The 27422-nt window shown below is 46.8% G+C and overlaps 1 protein-coding gene across 6 annotated transcripts in view; it reads left to right on the plus strand.

The window, feature by feature from the left end:
* The window catches only part of AP3B2 (adaptor related protein complex 3 subunit beta 2), an 86019-nt gene that overhangs the window by 12106 nt on the left and 46491 nt on the right, over positions 1-27422 (plus strand). For 3 of the 6 annotated variants that reach the window (XM_080980291.1, XM_080980292.1, XM_080980294.1), the window contains exons 2-7: positions 10229-10304; positions 18175-18249; positions 20770-20865; positions 22913-23073; positions 24122-24188; positions 25588-25770. In XM_080980291.1, coding sequence (XP_080836417.1) covers positions 10229-10304; positions 18175-18249; positions 20770-20865; positions 22913-23073; positions 24122-24188; positions 25588-25770 — 658 coding nt within the window. Of the gene's footprint in view, positions 1-2334; positions 2898-10228; positions 10305-18174; positions 18250-20769; positions 20866-22912; positions 23074-24121; positions 24189-25587; positions 25771-27422 lie in introns of those variants that run through there. The other 3 variants (XM_080980293.1, XM_080980289.1, XM_080980290.1) reach the window with 3 other exon arrangements.

Raw genomic sequence — 27422 nt, forward strand, 5'->3', positions numbered from 1 at the left:
ATTGTATTCCACAGGACTCCTGAGTGGACACAGTTAGGATTGCACTGTTAAGTAGGGGTAGGCAGATTTGCTTCCCTGCAAAGTTTGAATGCATGCTGGTTTGAAACAGTGGTGAAGATGAATGACTGTAGTCTCTGGAGTTAAGTTTTATGGAGAGACCCTCTGTTGTTGGCATCCATTTGTCTAGGGAGACAATGGAGGGGTGTGCCTTTGGGAGCGAAGTCACATTGTCGGAACGTTACAGCACCTTCTGTGGCTGTAGAGACTACGGTATATAGGAGAGACATGTTTTGTTGCAGCTGGGGCAGAAGATGATGTTCGGTTGTGCCTCTCTCTCTGCTCTTCCCAGAGGTCATTCCTCCTCTGGTCGCTGCTGTGGATGCATAATCTGACCATCCATCGCCAAGCACTGCCATTGTCCATAAGGGATTCTCATACGGCAGCGTTAATGTTGCTAGCCTTTGTGTCATGCTTGCAGACATCACAGAGATGATCTGCCAACAGGCCTGGTGTCTGAAGGCAGCTCCCCGTAGAACATGGCCTTGTGGATCCTGCCATCTTCCATTCTGTGGACATGGCAATGCCAGCGTGGATGTCACCGAGACAGAAGTGCAAACATTCTGGGAATGTGGCCTTGGGAGAGCACATCTTTGAGACTCTGTCCTTTGAAGGTGACCCGGAAACTACAACTAATCCAGAATGTGGCAGCTAGACTGGTGACTGGGAGCGGCTGCCGGGACCATATAACACTGGTCTTGAAAGACCTACACTGGCTCCCAGTACGTTTCCGAGCACAATTCAAAGTGTTGGTGCTGACCTTGAAAGCCCTAAATGGCCTCTGCCCAGTATACCTGAAGGAGCGTCTCCACGTCCATCGTTCTGCCCGGACACTGAGGTCCAGCGCCGAGGGCCTTCTGGCGGTTCCCTTGCTGCGAGAAGCCAAGTTACGGACAACCAGGCAGAGGGCCTTCTCGGTAGTGGCACCCGCCCTGTGGAATGCCCTCACACCAGATGTCAAAGAGAAAAACAACTACCAAACTTTTAGAAGACATCTGAAGGCAGGGCTGTTTAGGGAAGCTTTTAATGTTTGATAGGTTATTGTATTTTAGTGTTTTGTTGGAAGCCGCCCAGAGTGGCTGGGGAAACCCAGCCAGATGGGCGGGGTATAAATAATAAGTTATTATTATTATTATTATTATTATTATTATTATTATTTGCTTAGGTGTAACGTGGTAAACCAGTCTTGCTGTGTTTGGGGTGGAGGGCTCCTAATTATGCTGAGTGGGGCTCTGCCCCAAAGTCCTGCCCTGATGGCTTAGAGAAAGGCAGTGGAGGGTGTTCCTCAGCCTACCCCTAGCCAGGCCCTGCCTGCCTGCCTTCTTAATTCCAGTGTGTGTGTGTGTGTGTGGCCTTGCCTTTATAGATCTCCGCAGGAAGGAGGATATGGGCAGGGCGGGGGGGTAGATAACTGTTCGGAGGATGGATGGTCCAGGAATGCAATAAATATTCTTTTGCTTATTTAAAATCTTTCTCGGCAGCCTTTCATCCATATACAGTGGTACCTAGGGTTACATACGCTTCAGGTTACAGACTCCGCCAACCCAGAAATATTACCTCGGGTTAAGAACTTTGCTTCAGGATGAGAACAGAAATACAGCAGTGGCGGTGCGGCGGCAGCGGGAGGCCCCATTAGCTAAAGTGGTGCTTCAGGTTAAGAACAGTTTCAGGTTAAGAATAGACCTCCAGAACGAATTAAGTACTTAACCCGAGGTACCACTGTAATACATAATACGGCAATAAATCATACGGTCAGCTGCCTTTCAGCCACCTTATTGAAATGCAATGCATTTCTTTCCTCCAAGAAGCAAAAGTCGCCTCCACATTTCATGCTCACAACCACCCTTTGAGGTAGGTAAGGCAGAGAGAGAAGGACTGGCCCAAAATTCACCCAGGAAGCAGTTTTGGAAAAGCAGGCATTAGAACAAAGGTGTAGGAGTGTCGCTCCCCATCTCTAAGATGAGCTAGTTTATCCATGCCCACCCCCTTACAAAAAAACAAAGACGAAACAAACGATCCTATTGGTTGGGTTTTTCGCCCACGGGGGTTTGTGGGCTCCTTGCTCACGACGCCTTCCCTCCCCGCGGGAGCGAGGGATTCCCGTGGGCGTTGCCTGACTTTTCTGCAAGCGGCCGCCAGGTGGCGCTGCTCCTGCCTTCGCCGCCGCTTCAGCGTCCCGGGCGGGCGTCTAAGAACCGGCGGCTGCTGCTGCTGCTGCGTCTGGTTTCAGGCGAGAAGGCGGCGGCGGGAGGGACGGGGCCGCTGGCTGGCTGGCTGGCTGGCTGTCGTCGGAGTGGTTGGGAGCTGCAAGAAGACCCGCCCCCAGCCCGGCAAGCCAGCGGCAGCGGCAGACGTGCTAACGTGGCTGCCCGAGCAGGGGGAGGCTGAGCTTTCGAGGGGGCGCACGCCAGGGGAGGGGGGGTCCATGCTTTCCCTGGCCAGCTTTCCAGCTTCAGCGACCCCCTGAGTTTCGGGACTTGGGAGCTAAGGAGCAACGGGAGTGGGGACTCCCCCCCCCCCAGCAAACCTTGGCTCAGCCGTCTAGGGTCGCCCGCTCTCCCCGCTGCTGAAAGGCGGTCCGTGCGCCCCGCGTCCCTTTCGGAGATGCAGAAGCTGCTGCAGCAGCTGCCCGCCAGCGCGGCCAACTTGGTGAAGTCCCAGCAGACGGGGGCGGCGGCGGGCGAGGAGGCCAAAAGCCCCGTCTTGGTGCCCGACGGCGCCCAGCAGAGTTGGTACAGCACGTTGGAAGGCGATGAATCCAGGCAGCTCAAGGCGCCCGAGCAAGACGCGGTCTCCCAGCACGAGAGCAGCCTCGACGGCAGCGTGGTGCAGCCGCTACGGTAGGGTGGGCTGCCGCCTTGGGGGGCGCGCTCCCCGCGCCTTCTCCGGCTAAACGGGCGAGGTTATCAGTCGCCGTCGTCGTCGTGAAGGGTGCTTTAAGGGATGCAAGGAGGCAGGCTCCTCCCCAGGAGGTTGCAAGGGGTAGGGAGCCCTTCGCAAGCCGGAGGCCGCATTCCCACCTGAGCAACTTTCCAGGGGCCACATGCCTATGGGGGGGGGGCAAGGACAGAGGCAAAAGTGGGTGGGACAATGAAAATAAATTGTATCTGTTTTGTAGGCTGGTTTGTATGCACTCTCTCACGCCCTTCTCAAAATCTCCATCTGGGAAAGCAAGAGGCACTTATCAGTGTTCAAGGACACATTCCAGCCAGGCAAAAACACTCAAGGAGGGTGCGAAGCAAGCCAGAGCGGCATGGGCGTAGGCAGGGGGGCAGCAGCCCCCCCCCGCCAAATCAAGTACAGTGGACTCTCGGGTTGTGAATGTGATCTGTGCGGGAGGCATGTTCGCAACCTGCAGAGGTGCATGCGCGGGTTGTGATTCGGCGCTTCGCATGCGCAAAGCACGATTTAGTGCTTCTGTGCATGTGCGACCGCTGAAACCCAGAAGTAACCCGTTCTGGTACTTCCAGGTTTCGGCAGTCTGTAACCCGGAAAAACACAACCTGAAGTGTCTGTAACCCGAGGTATGACTGTAAATAAATAAAAATACTTAACCAACTGACCAACTGCATCACAGATAACTCTGTCCTGCCCCCCCCCAATATAATGCCTGCCTCCCCTAAAATGAATTCTGGCTACGCCCATGCAGAAAGGGCTGCAAGCTTAGGAGGGGGTGAGGCATGGAGGGAGAGCTAGGTAGAAGGGTTTGGAGGGCTGCGTTTGGCTTGGTTTGCCAACTGCTTTTGGACTACAACTCCCATCATCCCTAGCTAGCTGAAACCAGCGGTCAGGGATGATGGGAGTTGTAGTCCAAAAACAGCTGGAGAAACTAATTCCTATCTTGCTATATGCTGCACTTCCATATATTCAGGGGCTGGAAACTTGCGGCCCTCCACATGTATGTCATTAGTCTTCAACTCCCATCAACTCCACCTGGCATGGCCTGCAGTCAGGAATGATGGGAGTTGTAGTCCAACATCATCTGGTGGGCTAGTGGTTCCCCCTTCCCATTGCTAACCTCTCATTGAACTCAATGGGACTTCAAGCAGACATGCAAACCACCTTTTCGGTATTCAGGTGTTTCTGCAAAGGTATGGGCTGTTATTCCTCCCTTCTACTCTGTGAATGCTTAGGGGAGAGTAATTGTCAGTGTAGTAGCTATTTTGGGGTAGTTAGGGCTATCCCGCCCAGTTAAAGTAATGTTAATCAAGTAATTGTGTGAGCATTGAATGCACAAATTAAGATTTTTTGCTTATAAACAGAGGTTGTCATAATGGAGATGGACATAACATAACAAATGAGATGAGGGATAGAACAAAATTAAACTTTTTTTTAAACAACTTTGTTAAATTAGAGGGGTTAACCCAGAGAATACAATAATTACTGAGGCCACCTTAACCAATTATAGACTGAAAAGTCCATCGTACCAGGTTTTTTGATACTAACTATTAACCATGTGTAAATAAGATAAACAATATTTCTAAAGGGAGGGGTGTGTGGTGCTAGCACTTTTTTTTTTTTGCTGCACCACCATGTATGCGTCTGATTCAGCAGGTAGTGTGTTGCAGGAATGGTTCTCCTATTTATTCACTAATGCCTCTGAAGGCCCCTTGCTGTGTTTCACAAGTATGGGGAGTGCTGCTGTGCCGTACTCTTGCCCTGTTTGGTGGCTTCCCAGAGATATCTGCTTGACTACTGTGAGAGCAGTATGCTGGGGTCTTTGGTCTGATCCAGCAGGGCTAATCTTTAAATTACCTTGTGCAGGAAGGAATGCAAGTTGTCATGTGTCTTCTATAGTTCTTCTTAGTACTTGGATGAATACTTTTTTTAAAAAAAAAAATCTCTTTGGTTAATTGAGCACACTTCTTTTAGTTGTTCAGAATATTTTGTATGTATTACATTTAGCTAATTCATTGACCAAGGCTGCAATATGCTGACCTCACTTACCCAATTGTAAGTCTTACTATGAAAACTTGACTTCTGAGTAGAGGTGGTTAGGACTGCAGTCTAAAACTGTAATTCTGAAGTTGCTTACAGGGGAGCAAATCCCATTTCACACTGTGATTGACTTCTTGTTTTGTTAAATGTGTCATGGAACGGTCCAGTCCCTGATTGTCTTAGCTACTTGGACTCCCCTATCTTCTACCAGCTTGGTCGGCTCTTATGACTGGAGAGATGCTTTGGCATGATGGGTCAAGCCTCGTGGAAGCTCCCTGTGGTCATCCAAAGCAGACACCAAAGGGAATACTTGGAGACCGCAGGCAGTGGTGCAATTTTAGACCAGGGTGAGGGACTGGATCCTTATCTCTGCCCATCCCAGGTAGGCCGAGTTTGAAATCAAACTTTGCAGTGCTTTGCAAGTCCAATTGCATCTCTAGCAAAGCCCTGGCACCAGACTTTGTAAGCACCGACAATCGGCTTTAGACTGGACATTGTTTGACCAGGATGGCCTTCCAGGCCAAATGGAGAGTCCCAATGAGGCCCATGGGCTGGAGGTTGCCCACTACTGTTTTAGATCCTGGACTTAATGGTGCTATTGGATGGGTGGGTAGCGCTCCTGAGATGGCGATGTGCATTACATGCTTCAAAATGTGAGCATGTGTTTGAAGGGTGTCCTTCTGCTCATTCTGCAGAGTGGGCCTCTGACCTTCTGTCCCCAAGTCCTATCCTGATGGTACCACTGGAGGCATACATAGAAAGAGAGACTTAAACGCAACTGGAAGGCTTTTGCATAGATGTGGCAGAAGCTGAGTCCTACTGGCCGGCCAGTGTTGTGCTTCCTCCATGGCTGGGGAGATAACCTGTAGCCTCCTCCTAAGGATGCCAGCTGGCTATGCATGATCTCAGCCTGGAGTTTAATGCCTGGCATGGACACGTTTGTGAAATGCCTGGCATTGATGTTGCTGTGGCAACTGCCTCTGAGCCACGGATTCTTTTTCAAGCTGCTGTGAATAAATTCCGGAGGGGGATAAATATTTCACAGGCTGCTGTGGGTTTGGATTCCTTTTGTGCAAGCGGTTTGCCAGGATTGAGTTTCTCTCCCTGCCTCTGTTCCTTTTGTGTCTTTGCTCCTTCAGTCTCCGCTGGAGGAAGGGAGGCTTCCTCTGGGAAGCAGAGTCTGGGGGAACTCTATGGTACGCTAGTGAGCTGTGGCCCTATGAGGAGTGGGGATATGGCTCAGCAGCCCTGTCCCATGCATGTGTGGACGTAGCTGGGCTTCCTTTCTCAACTTGGCTTTGCCAAAGACTTTGTTCGTTGACCCTCCTGTGAAAAGGGCAGATTCCATGCTAGGGGTCATTAGGAAATGAATTGAAAATAAAACTTTCAATATCGTAACGCCATTATACAATTCTAAAGTACAACCACAACTGGAACATTGTGTACAGTTCTGGTTGCCTCACCTCAAAAAGGATACAGTGGTACCTTGGGTTACAGACGCTTCAGGTTACAGACTCCGCTAACCCAGAAATAGTACCTCGGGTTAAGAACTTTACTTCAGAATGAGAACAGAAATCATGTGGCGGTGTCACAGTGGCAGCCGGAGGCCCCATTAGCTAAAGTGTACCTCAGGTTAAGAACAGTTTCAGGTTAAGGATGGACCTCCAGAACAAATTGAGTTCTTAACCCGAGGTACCACTGTATTGTAGAGTTTGAGAAGGTTCAGAAATGGCAACTAAAATGAGTGATTCTCCTATGAAGAAATGTTGCAGTTTTTGGCACGTTTTAGTTTAGGAAAAAAAGCAAGCATGAGGTGACATGATGGAAGTTTGCAAAATGACATCTGACATAGAAGAAGAAGAAGAGTTTGGATTTGATATCCCGCTTTATCACTACCCAAAGGAGTCTCAAAGCGGCTAACATTCTCCTTTCCCTTCCTCCCCCACAACAAACGCTCTGTGATGTGAGTGGGGCTGAGAGACTTCAGAGAAGTGTGACTGGCCCAAGGTCACCCAGCAGCTGCATGTGGAGGAGCGGAGACTCGAACCCGGTTCCCCAGATTACGAGACTACCGCTCCTAACCACTACACCACACTGGCTCTAGAAGACCTGCAGGGACCATCTCGTCCAACCCCCTTCAGGAATATGCAGCTCTCCCATAAGAGGATCGAACCTGCAACCTTGGCGTTACCAGCACCACGCTCTAAGCAACTGTGTTGTGCATGATGCCTTGCTAGCTCGCCGTGCTCCATCCCCTGAGCCATCAGCCACTTCCCTTTAGCATTGAAACTAGACTTGGGATGGAGGCAGTGGACAGAGAAAAGCTCTTCTCATGAAGTTAGAACTGGTGGACATCCCATGAATGCTAGAACTACAGACCTTACTCTGAGGTAGAGATGGCCACAAACTTGGGTGGTTTAAAAAAAGGATTAGGCAGATTCATGGAGGAGAGGCTCACCAATGGCTACTAGCTATGATGACTGTGCTCTGCCTGGACAGTCCAAGACTATAATGCTTCTGAATGCCAGTTGCTGGAAAATACAGGAAGGGAGAGTGCTATTGTGTTTAGGTTCTACTTCTGAGTTTCTGCAGGTATCTGCATGGCCACTGTGACAACAGGATGCTGGACTTGATGGGCCATTGGTGTGATCCTGCAGGATCTTCCTTTTTTAAAAAAAATAATAATTTTTATTTGGTTTTGCAAATATAGAATTATAACAGTACAATACAAAATACATATCCATATTTAGAGATTTCTCCGAATCTCTGGACTTCACACCTTCCCCTCCATGGGTCTTATTGTCACCCTTTTCAACTGCATATTATTTCATAATCCACGTTTAGGTCTCTCTATTTTGTCCATAATATTTGCTCCATTACAAGTGTTATTGAAATCCTACTAGTGTTTTCATCTGCTTACAGTGGTCCCTTAGAAATTTTTTTTAAAATTTCCCATTCTTTGTTGAAGTTTTTGTCTTCGTGGTTCCTGAGCTTTCCGGTCAGCCTTGCCATTTCGGCATAGTCCAACAGCTTAATTTGCCATTCCTCTCTGGTAGGGACTTTATCTTCTTTCCATCTCTGAGCTAGTAGTATCCTTGCGGCTGTTGTCGCATGCATAAAAAGTATTTTCTGCTCCTTTGGAATATCAGTACCACAATTCCTAATAAAAAGGCTTCTGGGTTTTTTTTACAAAAGTTTTTTAAAATATTTTTTCCCCATTTCATTATGTGAGGAAGAGTATGGTTGCTCACGAGTAAACAGCCAGGACTCCGACCTGCCTTTTTACAGTTTTATTTGGTGCAAACTATGTACATTGCAGACATCCAAAGTTCATGTCTCCCTCAGTCGCTAGCAGATTCCGAGAGTGGGCTTTTCCTGTCCCCCCCCCCCCAGCATAAGAACCTCGACACACCAGGTCTCCACCTTTTCCCCTTATGCTTGACACCCCTGCCAAAACTAGGCAACAGAAGTTGCATCTCTGGAAGTTGCATCTCTGCGTCCCTTTTCGTCTCCCTGGGATTGGTGCTGGGGCTCTCAGATAAGTCTGTGAGCCTTTGCCTCCACTGTCCCCACCTTTCTTCTTCCGTTTTGCCTGAGGCTTCGCTGACACCAGTCTCTGACGAAGTGTTACTGCTGATCAAAGTGCATAGCTGTCAAGTGTCCCTTATTTGAAGGGACAGTCCCTTATTCCAGCGCCATGTCCCGCTGCTGTCCCTTATTGATGGATGTCCCTTAAATGTCCCTTAAATGATGTCCCTTAAATTTCAAAGGAACCAGCTCCTCTCCCTCCCTCCCTGCCGACCAGGGAGGAGGGAGGCTCCAACTGTGTTGCTTGGCTGTGTTGCTCACCCAATAAGAAGTCTAAGAACGACTGGGGGATGGAGCTTGCATGCCTTGTGTGTGGCTAGTTAATGCAAGCTGAGGGGTTTTTTGAATGCTGGACGCCATTTTGTTGCACGTGCTGCTGCAAACTTTGCAGTGCAAAGCCAGGCTGGGGAGCCATCTTAAGTTGAGGCTGCATAGGCCTTGTGGTGCATGTGATTCAGATTCTATTCAGTTGAACCTCTGGTTACAAAGTTGGTTGGACAGTGTTCTCGAAGCTACCAGCATGAGTTTGACCAGACTGCGAGAGGACAGGAAGACTGGAGTGCCTGGAACAGGTGAGGCTGCAGGTCCCTTATTTTCAAGGCTGCTGGTCCCTTATTTTCAAGGCTGCTGGTCCCTTATTTTCAAATCTGTAAGTTGACAGCTATGTCAAAGTGGGAGGCTCTCTGTATGTTCCTACCTCCCTCCCCCCTCTTGATGGCAGTCCCCTGACACATTATATATCATTTCTGGGATCCTGCAAGCTCTTCCTAATTTCTTACATGAGAGTGTTCTTGTGCATGAATCCTGCAGGCACCCGGTCAGCCACTCTGAAAACAAGATGCTGGACTGGATTGGGTCACTAGCCTGATCCAGGAAGGCTCTTCCAAAGTTCTTATATTCTTACGGAACTCTTATGCAGAGAGATGGATCTGCCTTGGAATTCAATAACATAAGGAGTTTTATGCAGAAGACCCATTTAGTCCACCATCCTATTCTCACCAGTTGCCTGTGCGAAACCCACAAGCAATATTAGTGCAATATTAGCATGGGCACTTTTGGATTTGTTAGGGTTCTGGTCATTTCTCTCCCCCCGGTCCCAGATCAGTCCCCCTGCCCTGGGAGAGAGAAGGGGAAAGGTACCATATATACACTTCGCTTTTCCAGCAGATCTGCATCAAAGTTGAATCCAGTAGAACCAGTCTGAGCCTTGAGAAGTGCATAGAGCTGAAAGAGGAAGTGGGAAACTTCCTCCTTCAACTTTTATGTACTTTTCGAGGGAGAAAAAGATAACCACCCTTAGTGCCTCATAACTAAGAGGGAATTGTGTGGGTTGTGGTGGATCTGAGGCTTTGTGGGTGTTGGAGGAAGACCTCAAGGAGACCCTTGCACTGTGTGGCTACCTCTCCATGTTTCTCACTGCTCTTCAGATATCTGGCAAAGTGGTCTCCAACTTACGGAAGCATCTGCATGCTTACCTGGGAGTGAGCCATATTGAACTCAGTGGAATTTTTATTTCTTTTAGTAGGATGGTGCTGCAAATCTGCTAGCCTTAAAAGCAGCTCTAGATCCTGCAACAGTGAGCACCGCTACCGCCTCCCTGGAACGTGTCTGTGCCCATGGCATGATTTTTCTGTATGTTTTGCAGACATGATGACCTGAAGGAGATGCTGGACAGCAACAAGGATTCTCTGAAGCTCGAGGCCATGAAGCGGATTGTAGCGGTAAGTTCCCTGCTTGCGACTTAGCTACGGCGTGAGAATAGGGAATTGTACTCTTGGGGTGAAACCTGGAACAACCAACTGAGTTTTGCTGCTGACAGTCTTTGCTGTGCATGCTCTCTCAGTGTTTGGCAAAAGTGCCCTGCCATCCACTTGTACAGTGGTATTTTGGTTCTCAAATGGCTTGGCTCCTGAGGCGCACCCAAAGTAAAGGAAGGATTGAACTCTGATTAATAAGAATACACACAGAGGCTTGAACCAGCAAGACTCTGGGAAGGGTGCGTATAATAATCTCTCCCCCTCTACCCCTCAGCCCAGGTCGTTTTATTCACAAAAGAACTTTTTACAGAGTGTTCGTAAGAACCAATCAGATTTCTTCTGAGCATTTCAACAAACCCCACGTGGGGACAAAGTTAAACTACAAACACTAGTTAGGCATGCATACTTTTGGGTAAATGAATGAAAACTACAAAGGAGTGCATTCAGCAACCCTGGAGGTCATAAACAATCAATACACAGGATAAGAAGGATGGCCAGGAGGACAGCGATCATTATTACCTTTATGTGAGACTTGTTTCCTGGCCCTAAGATTAACATCCTAAGATTAACATACAGTGGTGCCCCGCAAGACGAATGCCTCGCAAGACGGAAAACCCGCTAGACGAAAGGGTTTTCCGTTTTGGAGGTGCTTCGCAAAACGAATTTCCTATGGGCTTGCTTCGCAAGACGAAAATGTCTTGCGAGTTCCTGCGGGGTTTTTTTCCTCCCCCCCCTTTTTCCCAAGCCGCTAAGCTGCTTATCAGCTGATCCGCTAAGCCGCTTAACAGCTGATCGCTAAGCCGCTTATCAGCTGATCCGCTAAGCCGCTTAACAGCTGATCCGTTAAGCCACTAAGCCGCTTATCAGCTGATCCGCTAAGCCGCTTATCAGCTGATCCGCTAAGCCCGCTAAGCAGCTAATAGCGCTAATCCGCTAAACCGCTAATGGGCTTGCTTCGCAAGACAAAAAAACCGCAAGACGAAGAGACTCACGGAACGGATTCTTTTCGTCTTGCGAGGCACCACTGTATCAGAAAAGCTACAGCAAAGAAACTGCCACTGTCTTTAATGACCCAGGACGCCTGCCTGTCTAAGTGTGTACGTGACTTGTGAAGAAAGAGAAATGGAACAAGGATGCAGAGGTGTGGATTGATCAAGAATCATATCAAAATAGTTTAAAGCCAGTCGACGCAATGCTTTCATTGCTGACACAGATGGCTTACTCTATATTTGTTATAATTCCTCATAGCAATCCCACCTGATCACTACAGGCTCCCAAACAAATCGGCTCTCGAACGCCGCAAACCTGGAAGTAAGTGTTCCGGTTTGCGAACGTTTTTTGGAAGCTGAACATCCAACGCAGCTTCTGCTTGTCTGCAGGAAGATCCTGCAGCCAATCAAAAGCTGCGCCTTGGTTTTCGAATGGTTCCAGGGGTTAAACAGACTCCCGGAACGGATTAAGTTTGACAACCAAGGTGCCGCTGTATTAGGCCCTGGCACTAATGCCTGCAGCGTTGCCCTGGCACTTAATAGGTTGTTCCTGTTGATTTAAAGCAGAGTCTCGTGCCCAGCGGAAGGATGAGGAGTACGTGCTGCATACTCTATATTGCTTTATTTACAGTTCAAAGCTGGTATATTACAGAAAGACATCTTGCCTCTGCCGGAGCAGAAAAATGCATCCTCTCTCCTCAACAGCTCGGAGAGAATCACACAGTGAAACTGCAAAGAACAGTGAAAAACAGGAAACCAGTGTACGTCACATCCAGTCTCCCTTTCCCGTGAGAAACTCCAACAGTACAGACTGTGGAATGTAAACACCTGTCTCGTGACAAGCCCTTTCGCTGCACAGTGAAGGAAAGCAGAAACCAACATCCTCCCCCTTTCTGTGAACATCACTGGGCAGCGTGTTCGTACAATATCAGTACAAACCCAACTTCTGCACATAGGTACAGTGTTGATCCCTTGATACAATCTTGGACAATACATCAGCAGGAATTTCATTACCTGGCATATAGGACACCGTTACGAATCCCTTCTGAATACATTCCCTAGCATGCTGCAACTTTAATTGCAAGTGCTTCGTGCTTTGCTTACAAGCTTCAGACTTCAGCAAAGCCAAACATGCTTTGTTGTCCTGGTAAACCTGGATTGGACATTTGACAGGAATTTTCATATCTTTGCACAATTGTATTAACCATTCACAATCCTTAAGTGAATACGATAGTGCATTCAGTTCGGCTTCACAAGTACTTAAACTAACTGTTGTTTGCTTCTTGCATGACCAATCAAACAGACCTTGATTGTACATGTAGCAAACTCCAGACGTACTTTTCCTGTCTGTATTGTCACTTCCAAAACTTGCATCTGCAAATATCTCAAGACCACCAGACTTCTGATTGTTAAATCTCAGTCTGTAATGCATAGTGCCTTTCAAATACCGCGCTATGCGTTTCAGAGCTTTCCAATCCTTGACACTAGGATTGTTGACTTGTCTGCTTAGCAAATTACAGCTAACAGCAATGTCTGGTCTTGAACATCTGGCAATGAAGTTTAGCTTGCCTAGCACACTTCTGTACAGTGTAGTGTCAGAAAATGCTTCTTCAGTGTCATCTACCTGATAACCTGTTGTCATCGGTGTGTCTACAGGGTTAGTATCCATCAGATTTAGTTTGCTTAACACATCAGCAATTTTCCGTGACTGGTGTACTAGAATGTTACCATCTTGATCTCTCTCTATTTCCAGAGATAGGTAGTTGTTTACCTCACCAAGATCTTTCATGTCAAAGTGCTCTTTCAGTTGAGCTAGGGCATTATTGTACATTGCGACATCTTTCCAAAAGAATAATAAATCATCAACATAAAACAAACAGTACAGTTTCTTTTGCCCCTCCTCTTTGACAAATACACATGGATCAGCTTTCCCTTGCTGAAAACCTAGAGAAAACAATACTTCAGTGAGTTTTGTGTGCCAACACCGTGCACTTTGTTTGAGACCATAAAGGGATTTCTTCAGAGCACAAACAAATCCCTGTTTTACCTGTACGCCATCAGGTGGAAGCATATAAAGTGATTCATCCAGAGATCCGTACAGAAAAGCTGTGTTAATATCATGGTGACTAATGTGTAGATTTTCCTCTGCAGCTAGCTTGAGCATAAGCCTAATGCTTTCATATCTCACTGTGGGTGAATAGGTCTCGTGATAGTCTTCACCTGGTACCTGTGCAAAACCTCTGGCTACCAATCTGGCTTTGTGTCTGACTATCTTGCCATTTTGATCTGTCTTCGCTTTGAAGACCCATTTGCTTCCAAGCAGTTTCATTCCTGGAACTACTGGAACTAGCTCCCATGTTTTGTTCCTTTCTAAGGAATCAAGCTCAGCCTTCATGGCATTTAACCATGGCTCAGCTTCCTTTGAATCCAAACCCTGGATTTCTTGGAAATTTGAAGGTTCAAATACCTTCTTGGAGCTTTTAACAGCTGTTACTGCTATCGTAGCAAACTCATCAGCAAATCTCTTTGGAGGTCTGCCTTTTGTGGCTCTTTGTGACCTGCGAATTAGCCTTAAGTCTTCAACACTCTCCTCTTCCTTCTTAGGAGAAAAACGACCTACTGTGAACAATGGTTCCTCCAATTCTTGATCAGAGCTTTCAGAGGGTCGCATAGAGGCTTTCGCACTCTTGAAATCCTCTGAATCACCCGATTCAGTTTCAGATTCAGACTCAGAACCTTCATCAGTGGGTGTGGGTTGTTGTGGTTGCTTTTGACTATCCTCAGTCTCATCACCGTCATCAGGATAACATTGGAAAATTCCCACATTCTCCCCCCACTTTGCATTGTACTCAACACTTCTCGTGAGCTTAATTGTCTTAGAGTCAGTCATCATTATTCTGTAAGACCCTTTCTGATAACCTAGAAAGATACCATGCAATCCACGCTTGTCTAACTTGGAATTTTGTGGTGAGTGAACCCACATGTCAGAACCAAAAATCTTCATGTGTTTGATGTATGGCTTCTTGCCAAACATCTTCTCATAGGGGGTACAACCAATCGCTGAAGATAACCTGCGATTGTAACTGTAAACAAAACACGAGAGAGATTCGGCCCAATAACTCTCTGGAAGATTGGCATCATGCAGCAAGGTTTTTAACCCTTGAAGCAATGTCTGATTTGCCCTTTCCGCAAGTCCATTCTGCCATGGCGAGCGAGGACTAGACAAATCGTGTTGAATTCCTTTCTCAGTCAGAAAAGCTTCAAACTGCTGAGAAGTGAATTCCCCCCCGCGATCAGTGAAAAGAGTCTTTATCTTCTTACCGTGCACATTTTCCAACCAAGCACAGAATTCCTTGAACCTAGGAAAAGCCTCTGATTTCTGCTTGAGATTGTACACAAAAATATATCTGGAAAATGCATCAACGAGAACCATGAAGTACCTATTTCCACCCAAAGAGGGCGCTAGTGGTCCAACCAAATCAGCATGAACAACCTGGTATGGTTCTGTAGGTTGCCTACTAGACACCTTACCTTTCGCAGCCATTTTCACCTTGTTTGCTGCGCATGCTTTGCACTTCATGTGGTACCTGCAGGGTTTAATAGTCATACCTTCAACCAAGGCAGGCATTTTAGATACTGCCTCAAAATGCAAATGACCAAATTTTCTATGAAAATCGTGAATACATTCTGCATGCAAACTTTTGTTAGAACCTGCAATGCAACAAGTGTCATCCTTTTCAACATCATCATAATACAAAACAAACAAACGATCAACATATTCTGCATGCAATACATAATCATTTTTCTTTGTGATGATGCACTTCCTGTTCTTGAATGACACGTCAATGTTCCGCTCATTCAGCTGTCCAACGCTGAGCAGATTATGTTTGGCGTCTGGCACGTAAAGCACATTCTGTATCGATAAGTCCAAACTGTGAAGAACAACAGTTCCGTAGCCTTTACTGGGAATAGTGTGGTCATCCGCCTGGTGAATCGCACCTTCCTGCGGTGTAAAAGACACAAACAGTCTCTTATCGTTGCACATGTGGTGGGTCGCCGCTGAATCAACAACGAAGAAAGATCTAGACGTCTTCTGGACCTCTGCAACCTTTGGAGTGAAGCGTGAAACCATAGCCTTGTGCTGCGTTGTCCTAGACACCGGACCTTTGCCTTTGCCTCGGCCTTTTCCGCGCGATGAGCTTTCGCTGCGCTGCTCTGTCTTGGCCCTGGGATATCTGCATTCCCTCTTCATATGGCCTAGACGTCCACACGAGTAGCATTTCACTGCCTTCAAAGCTTTGGCGCCACCTGGTGGTTCCACTGCACTATGGGATGACGTCTGTGAAGACTCCCCCTTGCCCATGCAGCTAGCACCCCGGCGATCTGCTTCATTTAATATCACGGCAGTTACATAGTCCACTGTTAGCTGAGCGGTTGGCTGCACAGCAATCTGGGTTGCAACAGACTCCCAACCTGAACCCAAAGATTGTAGTATCATGAAAGAATACACAGCCTCTGGAAAGTTGAGTCCTCTCTGTTGCAGCTCATGTCTCAGATTTTGCATCTCCATCAGATGTAAACGCACATCTCCACCTTCAGCAAGAGACATATTATGCAGCTTGTTAAAGTAAAACATAGTGGACCCAGCTTCTGTCCTTAAGTGAGCTTCTCTCAAAGCGTCCCAAATTTCTCTGGCTGAGGTCTTATCACGCAATAGACAGAGCTCTTCTGGGGATACTATCAATGTAAGAGTTCCCCTTGCTTTGGAATCCTTAGCTTCCCATGCATCTGTAACTGGAACTGGGGGGGTTTCTGTAATCACCTCAAACAAACCCTCTTTCCGCAGAATTGCCTCTGCATACAGAACCCAGTCCGCATAATTTTTCTTGTTGAGCTTAGGAATCCCACAAGCATCCTGAAGGGCCATCATGACTCTGGCATTAGCCTTCAGCGTCATATATGCTGCTTTAAATCTTGCTGCGTCACTGCTGCAGCTGCTTTATTCCAAAAGCGCACTTAAAAGTTACTTTCGATTTCCCCAGCATAGTGACTTGTGCCTGGGAGCCTTTTGCCTATTCCCGGCAAAACGGCTTTGAAAGTTCAAAGTCCAGCCATAAAGCCATTAACTAGAAGCTGGCAGGCTGCCCGGAGCAGTAGCACATACCTCATCAATCACCTCTACGCGCAGAGCAGATTCCGATCCGACCTGTCCCTCTGCATTCCGATCCTTTGCCGGCACTCCGATTCGACTTCTGGGCCCATAACCACGTGTTGATTTAAAGCAGAGTCTCGTGCCCAGCGGAAGGATGAGGAGTACGTGCTGCATACTCTATATTGCTTTATTTACAGTTCAAAGCTGGTATATTACAGAAAGACATCTTGCCTCTGCCGGAGCAGAAAAATGCATCCTCTCTCCTCAACAGCTCGGAGAGAATCACACAGTGAAACTGCAAAGAACAGTGAAAAACAGGAAACCAGTGTACGTCACATCCAGTCTCCCTTTCCCGTGAGAAACTCCAACAGTACAGACTGTGGAATGTAAACACCTGTCTCGTGACAAGCCCTTTCGCTGCACAGTGAAGGAAAGCAGAAACCAACAGTTCCTTGTGCACAGCTGTGAGCACCACTCCCTGCCCCACCCAATACTCCAAAATTTTGATCTGAGGCCTCGATCCTGAGAGTCAAACCAGACAAGATATTAGCAATTGTGCATATTTTTAAAAAAGTAATTGGCAGCTGTGGAGGGCCCATGATGCTGTTTACTTAAAACACACATTTGCACACTTGCTGACTGAGTAAATAATGACAGGTCCAGAGGCCCAATTTGTACCATCTTCACTATGCATTTAAAGCAGGATGTTACTACTTTAAACAGTCACAGCTTCCCCCATCTACGGGAGAAGAAAAGGCTAAGGACTAAACCCTACACAAATCCAGAGTGGAGACCCTAAGAGGGTTGGATGGCGCCTTGTACGCCTCCTTCCAGCGACTCTTGCAGCCAAGCTGGTGCCAAAGGTATTGCCCTGCTTTCCTCTGGACCACATGAGTGAGCCCAAGAGAGGGGACTTCTTGTCTGGGCAGCCCAGGACCTCCAGCCACAGGCCTGTGTCCCAGAGAGGTCACTTCAGAGCTGCTAACACAGCAAAAACCTCCTCCAAAGAATCCTGGGAACTGTGGTTTGTTAAGGTTGCTGACAGTTGTTAGGAGACCCTGTGCCCCTCACGCAGTTCCAGTTCCCAGAGTGGTTTCGCAGTTAGTAGCAATTCCTAGGGAACTCTGGAATTGTAGCTGGGGGGGGGGGGGAATTGGGATCTCCTAACAACTTCCAGCATGCTTAGCAAACTACAGTTCCCAGGATTATTTAGGGAGGTGATACTGCTTTAAATACAGAGTGCAGATGGGCTGTCTGATTGAATTTTTGAATTGAAAGATCCACAGTCATCTGGTCAAGCTAAGTGCAGGAGTTTTGTAATTCAAGTGACAGATGACCGTCATGGCTCTGGTTCAGCAAAGGAGAACCCACTCCTCATTTTGTTTTGAGTTTCCAGGCCCCATCAGCAACCAGTCCTTTCCCTGAATTTTACAGGGGTTCATCCTTTCTCTATAGCTCCCCTGCACTGTCTTGGAGAGGAACACCTAACGGCTGCAATTTTAATGGGCTGCTTGGGAGGTCAGGAATAGCAGTGGGCGATGTGCAGTTTGATGTGTTTCCTACTATAAAGATACTGGAAGTGACAGGGCACCAGTGTACACACGGGAGGCGTGGTAGCAACTGACCAATTTAAAGTGGAGGTGGATTTCAGATTTCTTGACTAGCTACCCCACTTCTGTTTCTCCTCTCCCAGATGATTGCACGAGGCAAGAATGCATCCGATCTCTTCCCAGCTGTGGTAAAAAATGTGGCTTGCAAGAATATAGAGGTACGCTGCTGTTGTTATTATTTTCCTTTCTTTTTATATGCTGCTCAATGCTAAAATAGGCAAAATATCATACAATCCCTTGCAGACAACGGCAGCAGTCTGGGGCACTTTCTCCAGGTCTTTCTCTGCAGTGGCTGCTTTTAGCTTGTACAGATATTCTGGAAGAACATGGGGCCCTCTGAACATTGTTGGACTCCATCAGTCTAGATAAGTCTAGATAAGACTTTTCCCAATCTAGGGTGACTAGAGAACAGCTATCCAGCCCACACGAGACTTTTAATGCATTGATTTCTGTGCAACAGAGGGACTCTCAGAGAACTGCTGTGGTTTCCTGGAAAGAAGGTTGCCGGGTAATTTGAGCTGGAATAGCAGAGATTGGGAACGTGTGTCCCTCCAGATATTGCTGGACTACAGCTCCCATGGGTCATGCTGGCTGGGGCTGATGGGAGCTGGAGTCCAGCCACATCCTGAAGACTACAGACTCCTTGTGGTATAATGTCATGGCTTAGAATGGGAGCAACAAGCCAAGAAGTCCCTGGTTCAGTTCCCCATCCCCACTCCTGTCCAATCTATAATGCTTGCCCTACCTTACAGTGTTGTTTTACAGATTGCTGAGATCATGTACTAAGATTTAATATAGGGCTGAGTCCTGATTACCTCATGGAACATTTCTTTCCCACCCAACTACAGTGGTGCCCCGCAAGACGAATGCGTCGCAAGACGGAAAACCCGCTAGACGAAAGGGTTTTCCGTTTTTGAGTTGCTTCGCAGGACGAATTTCCCTATGGGCTTGCTTCGCAAGACGAAAATGTCTTGCGAGTCTTGAGATTTTTTTTTCGCTTTTCCCCCCTTTATCTAAGCCGCTAAGCCTTTAATAGCCTTTTAGCAGCTAATCCGATAAGCCGATAAGCCTTTAATAGCCGCTAAACCACTAATAGCGCTAATCCGTTAAGCCGCTAATAGGGTTGCTTCGCAAGACGAAAAAACCGCTAGACGAAGACTCTCGCGGAACGGATTAATTTCGTCTTGCGAGGCACCACTGTAATGTGTTTCTGCTTAAAATCTCATACTGCATGGAGGATGACCACTCTTTGTGGCAGCCCCAGAACTCTGTCTCACAGGAAGTCCATTGGGGTCCTTCCCTTTTGTCTTTAATTAATTCTATTGCTGGTTCTAATTGTTTTGAATTTCTTTTTGTGTTCTGTTAAGATAATTACTATGTAAAATGCATGTAAGTAGATTGTGAGTCAGTTGTCTTCTATTTATCTTTATACATCCTTTTGGAAATCGGCTCCAAAAGGCACTATAAATGTTTCAAGTGAATAAAAAATAAAAAAGGAAGAAGTGTTTTGCTTTAGAAGTGCCGTTGCTGTCCCCATAGAGACTAGGTGACCAGCCACTCTCCCCCTAGGCATTGAAAGTGATTCCAAAGTGCAGCCATGTTGGGCACTATAATAGATGGGGGCTCTCAACTTTGAAGGGAATCTGGAACATGTTTTTAAATACTACATCGAGTCTAGTCTGGACTATGGAAAAGGGACTGTTTTGTTGAAAAGGGTCAAAAATATTACCAAGCTGGAGTTCCCACGAATAAAAGGAAAATATGAAGAAGAGTTGCGGAAGGGACATGGAAGAGACTTGAGGGCCTCGGATATAAGATTGCCAGGTTAATGTGCTAGATTAATAGGACAAAAAGGACTGACAAAACCCGGGACCAGGAGGAAGGGACGCTGGATGAAGATTGGATTGCTTAATTTTCTATTTTTTATCATTAGGACTGTTTTACAAAATTGATGAATGTTAGGAAAATGTTGAAATGAAATTATTTGGCTCTTATAAAAATGTTTAAAGAATTAGGTAAGAATGCTATGGTTAGGAGAAGTTGGTAAAAATTAAGATTTAAGTTCTAAACTTTTCTATATATAAGATAAGATGAAAATAGATTAAGGTAATGTGAGGACAGAATATTATGAATTATGGAAAGGATTTGCTGTGATTATTATAAATCAGGATACAGGAAAAGGGAGGAGGAGGAGGTCAAGGAAAGAAGGTATTGAAAGTGGAGAATTGGAGAATGATGGTTTTACTTTTACTTTTACTTTTTTCTTTTTGTCTTGTTTCTATCTTTTGTGTAATTTTAAAAAAATTCTCAATAAATATCATTTAAAAAAATATTTATAATAGATGGTCTTGAGGAAAGTGTGGCACAAAGGATTCTGGGAGAAATCCACTCTCCTGGAATGCTTTTTCAATGGCCAGACATTGCTCATAGTGCTAAATTGAGGGTGAGACACTGTGGTCCTCCAGCTGCTCTCAAACTTCATTCCTATCATCCCTGACCTTTGACCATTGTGGATTTTGCTTATTTTCCTCTTCCCTCCCTTTTCCAGGCCAATAGAAGGTGCTTTGCTGTACCAGCACTTCCTCCTTGCTGTCATTCAGAAAGCCTTCATTGTAGAGTTGGCAGGGGGGAACTGGTGGCTTGCTTAGTTCCAACTAAGGATGCTTTTCCTTTGGCAGGTGAAGAAGCTTGTGTATGTTTACCTGGTCCGATACGCGGAGGAACAGCAAGATTTGGCCCTGCTCTCCATCTCTACCTTCCAGAGAGGACTCAAGGTTGGATGCTTTTTTGGGGGGAGGCAGAGTCTAAGCTTTGCTTTTGTCATTGAGAGTTGCTCTAGGGTGGAGCGAATATATGACAGACTTCTCAAACTGCTTCCTGAGGTCCAAAGTGGGCACTTTCCACCTTGCAAATAGCAGGAGGTGGGGAGCTTGATTGGGTGTATGACAGGGCAAAGGCTTCATGCTCCCCCTACAGTGGAGGCTGGTCCATTTGGATGAATGGAGCACTGCCCCATTAACCTCACTCTGCCTTCCTCCAGGCCCTACCTTCTTACTACCTGGGCAACTCAAGATCCAGGTCAATTTCAAATAGTTATTTAGAGAGATAGCTGGATTGCCTATGCTTGTCAGCTTCCCCTTCCTAAGTCTTGGTAGTTCTCTTCAGCAGAAGAAGAATGGGACCAAACTAGAATCAGTTGATTCTGCTGGTCATTGGCTCTAGCGCCACCTACTGTTGACCTCCCTTTTGCCCTACCTCTCCCAACGGCCGCCAGTCATCGCTGCCCTGCTCCCAGCTATTGTTTTGTTTTCATTTTTACAAAAGGCAGCTATACAATGCCAAGCTCCATGGCAAACATCGCATCTAGTTTGATCATTAGATTATTCTGTGTTTTCAGAGGGTAACCTCCCCTTGCCCCCCCCAAACATGTAACATTTCCTCTTTGCCAAGATTGCCAAACTAGGCTTCCTAAGATGCTGCTCTTTTTGTGAGTCATGTTTTAATCTTCTACAACCATCGTTGCCAAAGGAGACTTGGGAGTTGGTCTCTGTGTCTCAGTTGACAAGCTCAGGTTTCCTGCTGGGATATAAATCAACCAGGCAGGGCTGAGTTTGACCGAAGGAAACATGACACTTGTGAACAGAAGGAGAGACCTCATGAAAGAGAGCTGGAGGAAAGGGGTCTTCTTGATGTTGCTGGACTATTTTACATTGAACTGGCTCCCATGTAGCTTGAGAGAGTTCCTTGTGAATATAGAAACACAGAAAGCTGCTTTGCACAGAGTCAACTCTTGGTTCATCTAGCACAGTTTTGTCTACACTGACTGGCCGTGCCAGGGTTTCAGGCAAGACTCTCTTTCAACCCTACCTAGAGATGGGCTTTCTGCATGCAGGGCAGATGTTCTGCCACAGAATGAATGAATATTTACTGCTAAAAGCTATAAGCCGTCACAATTGGTCACAACGCATAGGATACAAATAATTGATTTAAAACTGAACAACAGCAAAGCAAGCATACAAAAATGCAAAAATCACTCTTGCATAAGTTTAGGATCATTGGACAGCCAAAGGTTCCACATCTCTGGTCTAATGTAAGGAGATGGCAAGAGGAGGAACCAAGCTAAAAAAAGGTAAAGGGACCCCTGTCCATTAGGTCCAGTCGTGGCCGAGTCTGGGGTTGCGGCGCTCATCTCGCTTTATTGGCCGAGGGAGCCGGCGTACAGCTTCCGGCTCATGTGACCAGCATGATTAAGCCGCTACTGGCGAGCCAGAGCAGCTCACGGAAACACCGTTTACCTTCCTGCCGCAGCGGTACCTATTTATCTACTTGCACTTTAACATGCTTTCGAACTGCTAGGTTAGCAGGAGCAGGGACCGAGCAACGGGAGCTCACCCCGTTGCGGGGATTCTGATCAGGGGAAGGTCAGGGATCCACCGACCTTCTGATCAGCAAGTCCTAGGCTCTGTGGTTTAACCCACAGAGCCACCGGCGTCCCTAGCTGTATGTAAAATACAGCTTAGTGGTTTTATTCTTTTGCCTCCCTAGCAAGGAGTAGTCTCTCCCAGGAACAGATGGTGTTGTGGCTTAGGGACGAGGAACCTTTGATCTTTCGCTGCTGCTGAACTACAACTCCCATCAGGCACGGCAAGCATGGCCAGTGTCCACAGGTTGATGGGAATTTCATCTGAGCAACATCGGAAGAGCCAGAAGTTCCCCATGCCAGCTGTAGATTTATTGGGATGGAGGTTATCCTGAACCCCTTCCTGGTGGAAAAAGTCTGCTAGGCTTGAGTGCCTGATGCAAACCTCCTCTTTGCCGCAGGATCCCAATCAGCTGATCCGAGCCAGTGCCCTCCGCGTTCTCTCCAGCATCCGTGTGCCCATTATTGTGCCCATCATGATGCTAGCCATCAAGGAGGCGGCTTCTGACATGTCCCCCTATGTACGCAAAACGGCGGCTCATGCCATCCCCAAGCTGTACAGGTAAGTGGGAGCCTCTTCCTTTCACTTCTTCCAGCCTCTTTTTAAGGCCCCGGAACCCAGACTGCCTTTACAGACTTGCAGAACCTTCATTCATTTGTGCTATTGCAAAGTGAAAGCAGCATGCTGTGTTTGCATGCTGGAATTCCATGGTGCCTTTTCCTTTTCCTAAAGCTCCTTTTGCACCATTGCTTAACTAAGGTAAAGGTAAAGGGACCTCTGACCATTAGGTCCAGTCGCAGACGACTCTGGGGTTGCGGCGCTCATCTCGCTTTATTGGCTGAGGGAGCCGGCGTACAGCTTCCGGGTCATAAGGCCAGCATGACTAAGCCCCTTCTGGCGAACCAGAGCAGCGCACGGAAACGCCGTTTACCTTCCAGCCGGAGCGGTACCTATTTATCTACTTGCACTTTGACGTGCTTTCGAACTGCTAGGTTGGCAGGAGCAGGGACCGAGCAACGGGAGCTCACCCCGTCGCAGGGATTCAAACCGCCAACCTTCTGATCGGCAAGTCCTAGGCTCTGTGGTTTAACCCACAGCGTCACTCACAACCTCCTAATTCCTGTTGCTCAGGAATTGTAAACAAACAAACAAAATCAAGTGCAGTTTTTAATGATTCAGTTTGACTTCCTGATTCAAAATGGCATCCAGTTGTATCCAAACATAGAGGAAAACCTGCTCCTTCATCTCAGGAGCCATCATGCAAAATCTGGTTATGATACATTTGGTTGGTTGGCATCCGTCTGTCTCGGGAGACAATGGAATAGTATGCCTTTGAGGGTGAAGTCAAACTGTTGGAGACTAACATCGCCTGCTGTGGCTGTAGAAGAGACAGTTTTGTTGTGCGGACGCATGTGTACCATGGCGTTCCTGCTTTCTGCACTTCAACCTTACGAGTTGGAAAGCTAGAAGATAACTCCATTATTTTCTCTCCAGCAGGCTATAGGATACGCCTTCCTCCACCCCCAGAGACAACTAAATCGAGTGCCACCTCGTGACTGAAGTGTATAATAACACTTATTGACTCTGATTTTGTCTTTCTTCTTTTCAGCCTTGATTCAGACCAAAAGGACCAGTTAATAGAGGTCATCGAAAAGCTTCTGTCAGATAAGACAACTGTGAGTAAGCAGGGCATAACTGAAGCATTTTTTGTTTGGGTGGGGGTGAACATGTCAATTTAAAAAGCACTAAAACCCGCAAAGGTCTTGTCACACCTTAAAGACCAACCAATTTATTATGACATACATTTTTATAGACTAGAGTCAAATGCAATTCTCTAACCCAGCAATGGGGAATCTGTTGCCCTCCAGACTACAACTCCCATCACCCTTTACTGGCTGGGGCTGATGGGAGTTGGAGTCCCAACAAAGACTGTAGAGTTTCAGGTTCCCTTTCCTTGGTTTAGTTCATGAAAACCATAGTAAATATGTTGTTTTTTAAGCTGCTGCAAGACTCCTTTTGTAGATATTCCTGCAACTAACCCACCCCACAACTACCCCATGGAATTGTTATTATTTTGGGATCTCTTTCCTCCAACTACTCCCATCTCCCCAGTACTTAAGGCTGTTGCTTAATTTTCTAAGCAGGCTGGCAAAGTTTAACCTGTGAAGGGCTGGCTGAGGTGCAAAGATGCTGAACCTTGCCTATTCATCCTATTTTTTACTGTTGATTTGTTGCCAGCTTGGCACCTGCGTTCCCATGCCAAGTGTGGGATCATCCTTTCAGTGACCCAGATCCTAGGTCTGCAAACCCTCTCCATTTGGGGTTTGCATGAGCCCCACACAGTCTCTGCTTCGGCGCACTTCATTTTCTCCTCTTTGTTTTTTTATATATAATTTTTTATTAAATTTTCTGTGTTACAATTTAAAATACTCATTTTACACCCTTAAGATATCCTTGACTTCCCTTCTTCTCTTTCCATGGTTCATTTTACATCTCATAAATCCCTGCGTATTTTACAAAAACTATACCATTCAGTATTCCATTATTGCAGCCATCAAAACTTATTTACACTGCTGAATTTATCTTAATGCTGCCGGCGTTTTCAGCTGTACATAATTATTTCCCATATATTCAATACAGTCATACCTCAGGTTGAGCGTTTTCGGGTTGTGCTCCACGGCAACTCGGAAGTAATGGAACGCGTTACTTCTGGGTTTCGCTGCTTGTGCATGCGCAGACACTCAAAATGATGTCATGCTCATGCGCAGAAGTGGGGAATCGCGACCCGCGCACGCACAGACGTGGGTTGTGTTCTGCTCTGGATGCGAACGGGGCTCCAGAACGGATCCCGTTCACAAACTGTAAATGTTTTCCGATCTTCTTTAAACGTATGTTGTTCTTGTTCTCTTATTCTATATGTGAAGCCTGCAAGTTGTGCATATTCCGTCAGCTTAAGTTGCCATTTTTCTTTGGTTGGGACCTCACTCGCTTTCGGTTTTGGGGCTAACAAAACACGGGCTGCAGTAGTGGCATACGTAAACAACCTTTTCTCCTCTTTGTGTTTCCCTTGGCCAGCTGGTGGCTGGCAGCGTCGTGATGGCCTTCGAGGAAGTCTGCCCCGAGCGCATTGACCTCATCCACAAGAACTACCGCAAGCTGTGCAACCTGCTGATTGACGTGGAGGAGTGGGGCCAGGTGGTGATCATCAACATGCTGACGCGTTATGCTCGCACCCAGTTCCTCAGCCCCAACCAAAACGTGAGTGGAGCAGATAGGAGAGAAGCCCGTGCGTTCGCTTGCCTGGGTTCTGGAGATAAGTTATCCTGAATCTGGGGCATGGATGTTGTCGCTCAGAAGGCCACAAGTGAGCCCTTGGTTATATTCAGCAGGCGGCATTTTCCATACACAGATGCATTTTTTTGGAGGGGGAAAGCTAATAGCTCATTGGTAGAGCATTGCATGCATAAGGTCCATAATCCCCGGCTTCTCCAGGCAGGGCTGGGAGAATCACTTGCCTGAATGTCTGGAAAGGTGCTTCCAGTCAGTGTAGGCAGTACTTTTTATTGTCATTATTGTTATTTATGATATTTCAATAATTTTGCGATCATTTTAACATTTCAGAACTTGACTTCCTTCCCCCTCCTTCTGTGGTTCCTTAGGTTTATTTTTAATATTTTCTGCAAATCCAAATTAACTTAATTTGCTCATTTAGTCATCTACTTTAAGTATATACTCTTATAAAACTGCAGGTTATTACAATAATCCTACCAATATTCTTATCTGTTTACAGTTTATTTGTAAATATTAAACAAACCATTTCCATTCTTTTATAAAACGTTTGTTACAGTCATACCCCAGGTTACGAACGCTGCGGGTTGCACATTGTCGGGTTGTGGACAACGCCGAACCCGGAAGTACCAGAACGGGTTACTTCCAGGTTTTGGCACTCGCACATGCGCAGAAGCGCAAAATGACGTCATGTGCAGAAGCGCTGAATTGCGTCACATGCATGCGCAGACACGGCGCTTGCGGCTGTGAACGCTGCAGGTTGTGAACATGCCTCCCGCACGGATCATGTTCGCAACCTGAGATATGACTGTATTTTGATTTCTTATTTTTGCAATTTCTGGATATTCCATAGGTTTTTGTATCCATTCTTCTTTTGCTGGTACTTCTTCTTCCATTTTTGGCCGTGCCCTTTTCACCATATTCTGAGAATGGGGCGATAAAAAAAATAATAAGCAAAGTGGCATGATCCACACTGGTGCCTCTGTGATGTAGAGTTACCATATTTTTCCATGTATAGCACACCGCCGTGTATAAGACGCCCCCTATTTTGGGGGACTCCAATTTAAGAAAATGGGGGGAGATGGCCCAGAGTTTTTTGGGGGGGGGGGGGACGACTAACAAAAATCATTCCCACGACTGAAAAACGCAGCCAATAATAAGCAATGCCGGAACTGCTAAGTGTCTGCCCACTTGCAACTAGCAGCCGCAAATCGCGCGCCCAATTGTCGCAGCGGCAGCCGATCCACAACAGCCCTTGCCGCAGCCACCAATCACCAACCCAATCGCTGCTCACAAGCTCCTGCTTGCGGCTGCAACCAATCGCCCACCCCCCTTCTGCACTACCCATGTATAAGACGACCCCTGATTTTGAACATTATTTTAGAGCAAAGAAAACCTCGTCTAATACAGTGGTGCCTTGCAAGACGAAATTAATCCGTTCCGCGAGTATCTTCGTCTAGCGGTTTTTTCGTCTTGCGAAGCAACCCTATTAGCGGCTTAGCGGATTAGCGCTATTAGCGGCTATTAAAGGCTTAGCGGCTTAGCGGCTTAGCTGCTAAAAGGCTATTAAAGGTTTAGCGGCTTAGAAAAAGGGGGGGGAGCGGAAAAAAAATCTCAAGACT

The sequence above is a fragment of the Podarcis pityusensis genome, assembly GCF_964106645.2.
Source record: "Podarcis pityusensis genome assembly, chromosome: 14".
Classification (NCBI taxonomy): domain Eukaryota; kingdom Metazoa; phylum Chordata; class Lepidosauria; order Squamata; family Lacertidae; genus Podarcis; species Podarcis pityusensis.